The 13,026-nt window shown below is 28.3% G+C and overlaps 1 protein-coding gene across 1 annotated transcript; it reads left to right on the plus strand.

Moving 5' to 3' along the window:
* The first annotated feature begins 6,215 nt into the window (after positions 1-6,215).
* LOC102591012 (gibberellin 2-beta-dioxygenase 8) lies at positions 6,216-12,778 on the plus strand. Its single transcript, XM_006350781.2, has 3 exons — positions 6,216-6,894; positions 9,409-9,709; positions 12,469-12,778. Exons 1-3 carry the CDS (start codon positions 6,350-6,352, stop codon positions 12,688-12,690), a joined length of 1,068 nt encoding a protein of 355 aa, XP_006350843.1. The 5' UTR covers positions 6,216-6,349; the 3' UTR covers positions 12,691-12,778.
* The last annotated feature ends 248 nt before the right edge of the window (positions 12,779-13,026 follow it).

Here is a 13,026-nt window from a genome sequence, read left to right on the forward strand (position 1 = left end):
TATACTATTTATTAATATAATTTTGGTTTATTTATACCTATAAATTTTTGCGTTGAATAAAAAATACTGAGTTCAGAAGAATCTGATATAGACGTGCTACATCCGCCTCTGGTTGAAGAGTTGACATAAATTAGCAACTGGTGAGCTTTACGTGGCCACGACTTTGTTTGGAAATCATAATGTGTTTTAATTATCTAATCCATCAAATTTGGGTCAACGAGTTTGTTGTAGCTTCCTTTACTCAAAATAAAACCATCTATTTAAATTTCTCTTCATTTTAAAGAAAGCTACATATTTATAACAAAATTTTCTTTCCTTAAAATTTTGCATGTATATAGAGGCATTGTTTAGGGATATCATGATACTACAACAACTATTGCGATTCAATTTCAGATAAATTGGGATCAACTATATGATTTTCATTATACATATATACTGTCCAATCCACCGTCCAATCCACTAGTGATAATATCAGCTTTGGGCCTGTGCCTGCATTATTTTAAAATATGCCACTAGTGTTTCTATATATCCTTTATATCTTTCATGTTTTATCGATGTGAGATTCGATATAATGTACAAGACACAATGAGATAAAACATGCATAAATTTTGTTTTGTAAGTGATAAGTATGGGCGTTGCTTCAATTCCAAGTTACTACAACACTAAGTCATAAACTTTTTTTATTCAATTTAGAGTGGAAAAAAATTAAACAGAGCTCCAAAATTGTTTTGATGTCTTCAGACAGCAAATTAAGGTGTTACATAAACTGGAAGAAAATAGATTAATACTCCATGCATAAAATTAAATTTTGGTTGCTATTGGAACACATTACGTGCAAACTAAATAATAATCAAAAGTCAGAAATGGGAAAAGTAGTTCATGCAAAATATAAAAAATATTACTATAAGAATAATAGAGTACTAATTAAGCACCATCATATTAAAAGTTTTCACAACAATAGACAGACTAGATCAAATTAATGTTACTAAAGTTAATTTAAGGTTGTAGCTAGTAATTGTATTTATGACTCTCATTTCCTTGAACTTATTTTATGATTATATTATTTGAACTAATTTGTGCTTTGGTATTTATTATTTTTCAATATAAATATAAATCAAATAACTATATATATGTTATATATATATATACGTTTGTGAAGACTTAAACATATAAAAATAAATAACACTCTCAAATCTCAAAATAAATAACATAAAGAGAAGTTTCATGGGACATTGTCTTTCCTCTTTGTTTTGGAATTATGTGTCATTTTTACAAAGTGTATTCTTTTAAAAAAATGTTTTGTAATGTTTGATTGATGAGTGAAATATTTTTTGAAAAGATATCTTAACAAATTAAAGATCATTAATTTGATGTTTTTTTTTTTGGTAATAAAAAAATTTGCCATTGCTATTCTTCAAGTATGCTTCCATTATAATGTGATAGTTCATAAATCATATTTAAAATACAAATTGGACTATAGACAAGTGCCTTGCGACAAATTCCATATATAATTTTTAAAATATATTTAGTTTTATCTAAAGACATATATCTTATATATAGAATTTTAAAATATGTTTAGCTTTATTTGAAGACACTTATAATTTTATTTTATTTTTAAAAAATTGAGCGATGCACTGATTGAAAGTTGATCTTAACTTCTTCATATAAAAAAAATTGGATTTCACTTAGATTCGCCTTTTGCTAGAAAAATTATTCTAATACACAACTTATTTTGTCATATTTTTAAAAATTTCTAACTATTTGAAAAAATCACAAAAAATTCTACTCTCTATTATTCTCGGATACATAACTTTACGTGATGTATAGCGACATTGAGTGATATATCCGAAATCGAGACGCGACGTATTCAAAATCAGATGTGATGTATCGGGAACGTTTTGGGATGTATCCAAATTCTACTAAATTTTTAAAAAAAATCATAATTTTTTTTTTAAAAAATAAATATAATTAGCTCTTAACAATATCGAATTTAAAACACGGGGCCATAAAAGTGATGGATTACTAGCCGACCCAAAATTGAATCGCACCACGTGAGTTGAGTGGGCCTGGGCCACTTGGCCTTTCTAAAAAGGATATCATTTGTCGGATTTATTTGCACCCTATGGCCCTTTACCTTTAATAACCTTGAAATAAGTAATTTTAAACTTTTAACCAACTTATCTCATAGAAAAATATTATCAAAATTTATTAAACTTGAAATTTAATTCATACAACAAGCGGAATAAGGACGTTAATTGTGCAAGACCATCAATTTATAAGATTATTCTAATAAATCGCTCATTTTTGAGAGGTTATTTTTTAAATTTATTGTTATTAATCGATTAAACTTAATTTTAACCTTCAAAGTAATTGAATAAATTTCTTTTATATGGGAGGAGATGTACAAACAAAAGCAAAATTAAATAGTGAAATTAATAATCTGTTTGACAAAGTTTTTATAATGTGAAAGATATTTCTAGAGAATAGTATTACTTTTGCCAATATTAAAATTATAATTTTTACTTGACCAACATTTAAAAAGTATTTCCAAATTTTTTTTCAAAATTTCTTCTAACAACATTAAACATCAAAACCGACAACGTTCTCAAGCCCAACAAAACCTGTCTATATTGCAAGGAATAATTCATTGGTGGGCCAACTATACAAGACCAACTCAATATGGACAAAATGATAAAAATCTTTAATCATTATTTTTCTTCAAAGTTCTAATTCATTTGGGCATATGATTAATATACAAATGTTAGCAAATTAGACAAACCAGGTCTAATTTGTTACCAAAACAATATAATAGTAACATATTCGGTGTAATTCTATAAATAAGTTTTGGAGAGAAAAGGATCTTTCCAAGAGACTATCAACTCAAAAAATAAAATACAATCAAAGTAAGGTCGAAAGAAATGCAATGATTTTGATATTCTGAGTTTAGATAACCTTATCTGTTATATTAAGAATAAATTTGATGACTTGTAATGCTATTATTTCCAGCAAATTAAAGCAACCCTTGTGAGCATCCGTACATATATTTGATAATATATAGGACTATGTCCCAATTGTTTTATAAATGGAGGACATTTAACTTTAAAGATGAGAAAATTGTCCAAAAATTTGATTCTCTCTGACAAGTTCAATGAAAAGTAGGGTAAATCCAAGCACACATATATGTATAATATTGGGCCACTAAGCTAGCTAGTTGGAATCCATGTTAATTGCACTTAGACAATTGTACCCCAAGAATCTGGGATTCAACTACATCAACTTGCTTGAAAAAAAATAAAAGAATCGTTCAGCCAACTAGTTTATCAATATGAACGAAATATCATCATTAGTGTATATATTGTATATAAGTGTATATTTAGTAAAAAAAAATACATAATTTATTTTATAAGCTAGACGATCAAATGATTCAGAACAATAATTATCCAAAAATTGATCCTCTTGGTAATAGAGGCTAAAAGTAGATTCTAATTATAGTCAAATAGTTAGAACTTAATTATATCATATAGCTATTTGCGGTTCTTATCCCATAAAAAAATTACTCGTCTTTTGTTCTCTTCATCTCCATTTGTCACATTGGAGATTGGAATAGGGGACTAGATTAGTCGGAATTATAATTTTTAATTTATTTGTTTTGAGTTATTTATCTACTCGATTATAAATTAATTATTTATACATACATGTTTTTTTAAATTAATACAAATACATCGTTTGAAATCATATTTGTTGAATTCGTAGCTCTAAGGTCGACTCCGCCCCTGTAGGTGACAAACTAATGCAGGAACTTTAACACTCTTAAATCAATCATAAAATCTTATTTTTGTAATACTATATGCTAATAAAGTTCATGTAGAAATTCATAAAAAGGTGAGATCTTTTGGTGAAAAGTGTGCAAATGTGATTTAAAATGGACGATATTCAGTGGCGGAACCAGAATTAAAAAAGGGGGTTCAAAATCTGAGAAAGTAAACATACTAACTAATCGAAGAGGGTTCGACATCTACTGTATATACATAAAAGATAATTTTAATAGTGTATAAATAGTAATATTTTCCGCCGAAAAGGGTTCGGATGAAACCCCTGACATACTGCTGGCTCCGCCCTTGACGATATTATACCATCTAACTATAACAAAACAACTTTTAGCGGCAATAAATATGCATATTAACTAAGAGTGTTAAAGTCTTTATCAATATTAATTAATTATAATTAGATCTAATGTCATTATAGGCTTTAATGATATTAATAAAGAATGCTAAAATATAATTTTCACTAATAATTATCTCTATAACTTAATTACCGATAATACACTATCGCTAAAAATCACTTCTTACAAAAATAGTAGAGTGATGACTTGAGCCCGTCTCAATTTTACTATTTACTCGTAGCTTAGAGACGCATACAAATTTATATTTTTGATTTCGCTAATTTCAGAGCACCCACAACCTTAAAATCTTAAATCCGCTACTTAACATACACAAAAAGTACAACAAAAGATGAAAAAAAAAGAACTACACATAAGATGCAGTAGTACTACAAGTTCTGTGAAAAGGGGTTACTTGAATCCATTGAACACATACTTGATTTACCCATGTGGATGAAATGAATGCACAAATTTAGAGGACACGTCGACTTCAGTGTTCGTATCAGAATCTTTCATTATATACTGAGTCCTTGAAAAAGGAAGAGCTGAGTAGATTGATAATTACAACTCATAGAAACTCTCAATTAAGATTGATAATTACAACTCATAGAAACTCTCAATTATTAAAACCAAAAAACACACACACAAACACAGACCTTACTTCCAATTTATTTCACATACATATTCACTTGTGATAAAATGACAGATACTCCTATCATCTCAATTTACGTGATATCTTTTTTATTTAATAATAAATTTAATTATTAGTAATTAAAAAAATTGTAATTTAAATAAATTTTAAATATTTATGATTCGAAATGAATCTTAAAATTAATTAAATTATTTCTAATTATAAAAAAATAGTAGTTTGTTTTAGATCACAAACTAAAAGAAGTTGTGCCATTTAAATTGAGATTTGAGTTAAGAGCTTTAGGGGGAGAAAAGGGGAAGTGACGAGCAACCTTTAACTGAAGTAGAGGCAGAGCTTCTCTTCTTACTGTCAAGTGACTTTCACTGAAATTTTGAGCTTTTAAAATAATAGTTGAAGGATTCTCTTTCTTCAGAAGAGAAGGAACTTATCTTAATACTTTTGAAGCTTTAACTTTGGTTTGAACTTATACTAGTTTGAGAAGTAAGAGTTTGTTTGATAGTTAGATCAGAAATAAGTTATTCATATATTGTTTTCGTATAACTTATACGATGTTTGATGTGTAGATAGAAAATATGTTATTCATGTATACAATTAATATGATATTTGATTGACAATCTAGAAACCTGCAGAACTAATACATATATAAGTTATGAGAAATCTACATTTTATTTTATGCAGGATAGAAAATGAGTTGAAATAACTCATAAATATATGTATATACATAAATTTCACTCATAACTAATACTGATATGTATAAAATAATATATAAATTTATTCATAATTCATCCCGATACTATTAATATATGTATAATTCTAACGGACTACCTAAGAGCGCCAAGTTGGAAGTTACAGAACCCTACAGGCTACACTGTAAAAAATTAATAATTCTGTTTCTACGACCTCTGATATTTTTATATGGAAATTGTCCTATATAAAAGGACAACAATTCTTTTTTTAGGGACCATGTCCACGTGTAGATGTAATGGGACAGGCTTGTCCACTTTTGTCGAGAATTTACCCATTTTTCTACCTAGCAATGGCAAGAAAATGGCCAAAATGGTCTTTGATGTATAGAGATTGAAGTATTTTGATCCTTCGTATATATTACTTTATTAAAATAGTCTTTAAAGTATAGCAAAAGATAATCATTTTGGTCCATTGCCCTAAAACTAACCATTAAGATAAAAAATGTTATTTTCACGCAGATATTTTCCTATATATGATACACGCACAACATTGCTATTTAAATCTCATGTAAAAGCATAAAGTTCTTAATAAAAAATCTAGATAAGAAACAGGTAAAGAAGTGTTTTAAAAATTAGTTAAGAGATGTTTTAAACACTTTCTTTCGATTTTTTATTAATACGGTCAATATTGCTAGTATTCATTAGCGGTTTCATATGACGCCATTTGTTAAAATTCAAAGGGTATCAGTAACTCCGCCCCGCCTATAAAACCATGGCCTAAGTTCCAAAATCCGCCTATAAAAATACCTGTTTGATGCTACGCAATTAAGTTGGCTAAACAAGAAACACAATATGTCTCAATCTTATTACTTTGAATCCTACCCTCCTTTATTTCGACCACCACCAAACATCCCCCAAATTCAAGAATCCAACTCTGATGAAACAGAGTCACTTTTATTAGACTCTCATATCCCCGTTATTGACTATTTCAAATGCACAACTCCAACGATAAGGACAACAAAATATCAAGATGTTAACGAAGATCGAAATTTAATCAGTGAAGCTTGTAGAGATTGGGGATTATTCCGATTGGTGAACCATGGAATTCCAATTACTTTATTGAACCAAATTGAAGAACATGCTAAAAAACTCTTTTCTTTGCCCTATGAAACTAAAAAGGCCTTTTTTGCTAATAGCACCAGCAGCAGCAATTTTGTTAGCCCCATTTCCTATTTTTGGGGCTCCCCTGCTCTATCACCCTCTGGCGCCGCACTAGCGCCAAAAAAAGGCGCACAAGAAAATAATAACCAGAGCCTACAATGGATGGAAGGATTCAATGTTTCATTAGCTCAATTATCAAATATTCACTATCAAGATTTATTGCTCGAAACTTTCAGGTTCTCATCTTCTGCTTCTTGTTTTCTTTTTGGGTAAATTTGACTTCTAGAAAAATCAAAGCCTGCATGAGTACTATATTGCATTATTGATCTAGTTGACAGTTAGTTAAATCAGTGAGACTTTTCAATTATGATGGGCCGTATAATTGAATTTGAAGTTTATGACTCTTACGAATAAATAATAACAATCAAGTCCAAAATCAAATATTTATATATAGTATTTGATAAAAAATTTAATATAAGAAATTAATAATAGACGGCCCGTCCCAGTTTGGGATGGTACTAAAACTATGGATCATAATTCATATTACTGGATTTAATATTTACACATATGGACTATGGTATGATTTTTTTAAAAACATATGCTGCTTATAGAATTGAAGATGAAATTACGGAATTCGGCCAACAGAATGGTGCAGCTATTTTAGCTAAAGACAAGCTGAAATATTGAAAATGATTTTTTATACGTATTATCCTTGTTTATGAAACTTATAGTAGCTCTTTTTTTCTCTCCAAATTTTCATTTTCGGTCTCAAATAAGTTGTACATGTGACCGTACGTGGATTCAGCATTTAAATATCATAATGCGTTCAACTTTAAAAATTATAACGTTAATTTTTATTGTAATGATAAAATTATAAATTTTGATATAGTACTCTTATTTATTAAAATATTAATATTTTTTCATATATATATTTATTTATATAGGTTCAAATGAATTCATAGGCAAAAAAGTTATATTTGCCCCCGCTTGTGATGTGAGGGAGCCCTCCCTCACATTCGACCTCCTTTTCCTTGTTTTTATTAAAGTGTTTTCTGATATAGTTCAAGGGCCATCAATAAAAATATCGCAAAAAGTGATATCAGTAATTTTCGAAGAAAAAGACTGAGATAACGACAGTGGTGGACGCGACCAAAATTTTAAATATTGATAGAGGACAAAAATGAATGAATTAATTAATTATAGTGTTACGTCCATTTTTTCTGGACGCATCTTTTTTTCGGCCGACTACTCCGTATTTAGTGCTTTAATTTTATATGAGGCTCTGCCTGTTATTTTCTACTTAAAAAGTAGATATTTTTACCATCATATAGTTATCATCAAAGTTCTGAAATTATTTTTACTGTCATATGCTGAATTAAAATGGTAGATAAGACCGTTTTGTATTTAGAGAAATTCAAATTAAAAATAAAAAGGTATATGTCACTTTATTATAATTTTTGTTGTTGTTCGATTTATCTTTGATATACAGCTGATCTTTTCTCTCCTCCCCGATTTCATCATACTTGATGATATATGTATATAATATAACAATAGCGTATGATTCTTCTAAATTTGTTTGTCCTACATTGTGTCACATATTTGATGGTAGCCAATTAAAATAGAGTGTGCAGTCACAAACGCAAAGAGGGTGTACCATTTGGATAGGTAAAAGATGTACGTACTTATTTTTATTTTTTTTAAAATTATTTTTATAAAATATATTAAAATATTAAGTATTATAACTTATAATATTTTTATATAATTTTTAAATCTATAACTACTTTCCCTTATTTTCCTCTTCAATGATAGAATATAGATGGTCTTTCCTAGTGGGCCTGTCCCTTTTCAAAGTTACTTGTAAGTTATACTCGCACTAATATTTCTGGTAACAAAATAATACAGTAATTTTTTATATTTAAAAATGAGTTAAATTTAAACCTTTACCTTATCCTTAGACCTTAGTGCCATTTTTCACGGAGCCACTCTCCATATATTACTCAAAAGTTACAAGCAACAACAAACATATCGTGTAATTGCTTGGTAACGAGTGCCCTGTCTTATTTATATCTTGTAAAAATAAAATAACAAAAAGGTTGTTTTTTACTCTTCTTATTACCTTTGGCGGAAACTATATGCTACTTCGTCCCTTTTTATTTGATATGATTTTTTTTTTGAATTAAATGATAAGAATATTAATAGTACTTTTCATATAATTTTAAAATATGTAATTTTTTTTAGTTTGAAAAATTAAATTAATATAATCTAATTTAATTTTGTAAATTAATTAAATTGACTTTCGAAAAACGCAATATGACAACTAAAAGGGAGGTGAGGGTACTACAAACATGATTTTTTCATCAAATCAATTTAATGAAAAAACACATTTTAAAAAATATATTTTCACAAAATATTGGATTGCTTCCAATTTTTTGGGTGTTAAGCACTACATTTTTATTTTCTTACTAGTTCAATTAAAATATTTGAGGGATATCCACTAAACATTTTTCAGAAGAAAATTTCATTGGAAAAAATAGTAGGAGTAGTTTTATTTTCACGCTCGTCAACTAATTTCACGGATACCTATCACTTCCTATTTCCCATTAACAATAGATACTAGGTAACTCTGTCCACCAAGATTAGTGAAAAATATACCATATAGTTATCTATTGTTAGAGATCGTGAATTTGACCTGATAAAACTTATTAGTACATAAATTATTAATTAAAATAAAGTATTTGTTACATTATCAGATGCTTGCTAGAAGAATATGGGAAGGAGCTCTCTAGGTTGGCTACAGAAATATTCAAGATTTTGGGACCATTTGAGTCTAATTATATGTCCATAGAGACTGGTTTATTAAGGGTATATCGTTACCCAAGATGCCTAGAGCCAGAAAGAACGTGGGGAATTGACACACACACAGATAGCTCAGTACTTTCTATAATTCACCAAGATGATGTTGGTGGACTTCAAGTTTACAAAGATCATCAATGGATTGATGTCAATCCTCTCCCTAATACTCTTATTGTCAATATTGGTGACATGTTGCAGGTACGTACCTACTAGTTTCTTTTATCATTTTGTGTTGGTGGTCTAGGATTTGAAGTTTATGCCGTTATTATAATAGAGTTGGTTAATTAATTACAATCTAGATTTGTCATGCATTTTATTTTAGTCTTTCTATTAAGAAACGTATAGTGTTTGAGGCTATGTTGCTCGGATTCTTTAAAAAGGTCATAAGGTGTGTGTTCGATTCTTTAAAAGTAGTGCATTTTTGAAAAATTTGACACGAATGCTACAATATTTTGGAGAGTTTGAACAACTTAGTCATGAGGTATCTACTAGGGTGCTACCTTCCCACCAGCATATAAGTATGAATAAATACCTTAGCTAGGGGTTTGGTAGACCCCGATAATCTAGGCTTTAACCTTGTATTTGTAAAAAAAAAAAAAAAAAAAAAAAAAAAAACTTAAAATATGTGATAGGTATAAATAATATATTCAGAATCGAGTAAACCAAAAAAGATTGTTATATATATAAACCCATAAACTAAAAATCATAGTTTCATTTCTAAACTTTGGATAATTCTCTATTTCTATCAAGGTTTAGATATATGAGATCTCATAATTCTCGACTCATTTCATTAGTTACTAGGTTATATAGTTGAGCGGTTGGATTTTATAATTTTATGTTGCACAAACTTTTTTTTTTATCATAAAATATTGTATTAAAAAAATGAAAAAATTCATCTCATAGGGTATAATTTATTGGACTGGCGTTTTAACTTATATAGTCTTTTTTATTATTATTATAAAGTACATCCGGAAATTAATAATTTAATAAATTAAAGAAGTCAGAATACGATGAGATTCAGTATTACCAACCATTACAAAATCAAACCAAAAATCGAACAAAATCGTAAGTCGAAAAAAAAAAAAAACCCGACTAGTGGTTGGTTTGACTTGGTTTGGTATTGAAAAAAAAAACTCAATTTTATTTGGGTTGGTTTGGTTTAAACTGAAAAAACCAACCCGAGACCAAAACCAACCCGACATTATATATATAATTTTAACATTTTATTTTATACATAAAAATATTTACTTTGATATAATTTTTAAATATTTCTTATACTTTGTCATAGTTTTTATCTTTTAATATATTATTTCAAGTTTTGAAACTTAGAATTTTGAATGATTACATAAAAATTATAGTCCACAGATGTTGGTAATTATAATAAAGCTTAAATCAAAATCAAATTAATACTGATGCAAAAAGAAATCATTTCAACACTAAGAATGACAATAATATTGAATATTTATTCTTTGGTTTTACATTGATTTAGACAATTCAAATACATAATCTAATTTTAATTCCTTTAATATTTAGTCATGTAACTAATACTTATTAAAACTTATTTTAGCATGATTTAGTACTTTTAAATTATGATCAATTTCATTATGACTTGTTAATTTGCAATATTTGTTTTACGCGATTACATTATTATTATTTTTTTTTTATTGGATATGTTAGTGTCATTACTCATATCATATTTTGTGTTATTTTCTTAAGAAACACCTTAGATAGTTGTATTTTGGTAGGACTAAAGAAATATTTGAAGTACAAGTAAATTATATGTTTGTATGAATACTTTACCGGAAAAAACTCGAAAAAACGAAAAACCCGAAAAAACCCGAGGTTGAAAAACCCGAGTTTTATTGGTTTGATTTGGTTTATAAATTCAAAAATCCAACACAAACAATTTGATTTGATATTTGAAAAACCCGAACCAACCCGGTCATGTACACCCCCCTAGTGTGAGGTTACATGATTTTAACCATATTAAGGGATTTACAGTTTCCTCCCATCATCGATCATACTTACAATTTAAAAAATAATTACAATCATAAAAATAAAAATTGATAACACTAATTGTAAAAAATAAATGCAAGCAATCTAATAAATATCTCGAAAAATATTATCCTATTGACAATAAGACCATGTGAGAGTTATAAATTTAAAAATCTGACAAAAATGGTTTGATTTAATATTTAAAAAACCCGAATCAACCCGGTCATGTACACCCCTACCAACCATGATCACATTAATTATTCTATTCATCATGGATTAATTTAGTGGAATGACAATTTAACATATACTATACAGTCTTTTTTTATCATATAATTTCCCTTAAAAGAGAGTTTCACGGACTATGATAACATTAATTAAATCCTTTTCTCATTATAGTACAATTTAGTGAACTGACAATTTAACCTATAGTAGAGTGTTTGGTATCATATAGTAATATTTTCCTTAAAATTATTGAGAAAAGAGAGTCTTACCAACCACACTAACTTGTCATTTTTTTTATTGATTTAAGGGTCAGAATTTACTTTAGCTAGTGACCATATAGTACATGTTTTGGTTGACAGCAAATGTAACTTATAACCCAGCATTAGCGGTCAATAAAGTGGTACCTCAAAATTCAGTGGAGATAAAAAAATATTAGGAGATTCTTGAGTTATTTGGTACTTTTTGTTAGTGGAAGGTGATAGATATCCCGTGAAATTAATTGAAATGCGAGAAAGTTGACCCAGACACCACGGTCATAAAAAAAAACTTATAACTCAAAGGTGTGCGAAAATTGGCCCGAACTCTCCGCGGTCATTAAAAAAAAATTATACTTCCTCTGTTCCTTTTTGGTTGTCCATATATTTTGAACCATTTAATAAGAATTCTGACTATGTTACTGCTATCTGCGTGTAAAACATGAACTCTTATTAAGTTGTGTTTGGGTTTTGGTGAAATTGCAGGCAATGAGTGATGATAGATTTATGAGTGTGAAGCATAGAGTGAAGGTGAATAAACACAAGGAGAGAATATCAATTGGTTATTTTGTGTTCCCAGCTGAAGATACTATCATTCAAAGCACAAAGTACAACCCCTTCAGTTACGCAGATTTTCGAGCACAAGTTCAACATGATTTGAAAACACTAGGCCTCAAAACTGGTCTTCAAAAATTTAAATTTAGTTAAGTATCTTTATTTTGATAGGAAAATAAAAAAAATGGTTAAACAAATTAATTAGTTCCCTCAGTATCTTTAGTTGACTGTAATTTGTACAAGGTACTAATTAAACTTTGGTTTAATTTTTTTTTTCTAGTTTATTCCTTCCCTATTATGAAGAAATGATAGGTGGTAGATTTACTCTCTTTATTATATTCTTTTCTTTTTAATTTGCTTTAAAAAAGTAGTAATATTTTAAAATATTTAATACTTATTCAACTTTAAACTTCTCGTTTGAACATGTCAATTCTCTAACACTATCACAAGTTATAAAGAAATCTCGTTCTTTCTTAAATTTCATATTCA

The sequence above is a fragment of the Solanum tuberosum genome, unplaced genomic scaffold, assembly GCF_000226075.1.
Source record: "Solanum tuberosum cultivar DM 1-3 516 R44 unplaced genomic scaffold, SolTub_3.0 scf00128, whole genome shotgun sequence".
NCBI classification, from domain to species: domain Eukaryota; kingdom Viridiplantae; phylum Streptophyta; class Magnoliopsida; order Solanales; family Solanaceae; genus Solanum; species Solanum tuberosum.

Excerpts from the sequence above, each read along its gene's own strand:
- LOC102591012 (XM_006350781.2), top strand. The coding sequence starts at position 6,350 with ATGTCTCAATCTTATTACTTTGAATCCTACCCTCCTTTATTTCGACCA. Across the intron at positions 6,895-9,408 it reads TTATTGCTCGAAACTTTCAG|ATGCTTGCTAGAAGAATATG; the intron begins GTTCTCATCTTC and ends TTACATTATCAG. Across the intron at positions 9,710-12,468 it reads ATATTGGTGACATGTTGCAG|GCAATGAGTGATGATAGATT; the intron begins GTACGTACCTAC and ends GTGAAATTGCAG.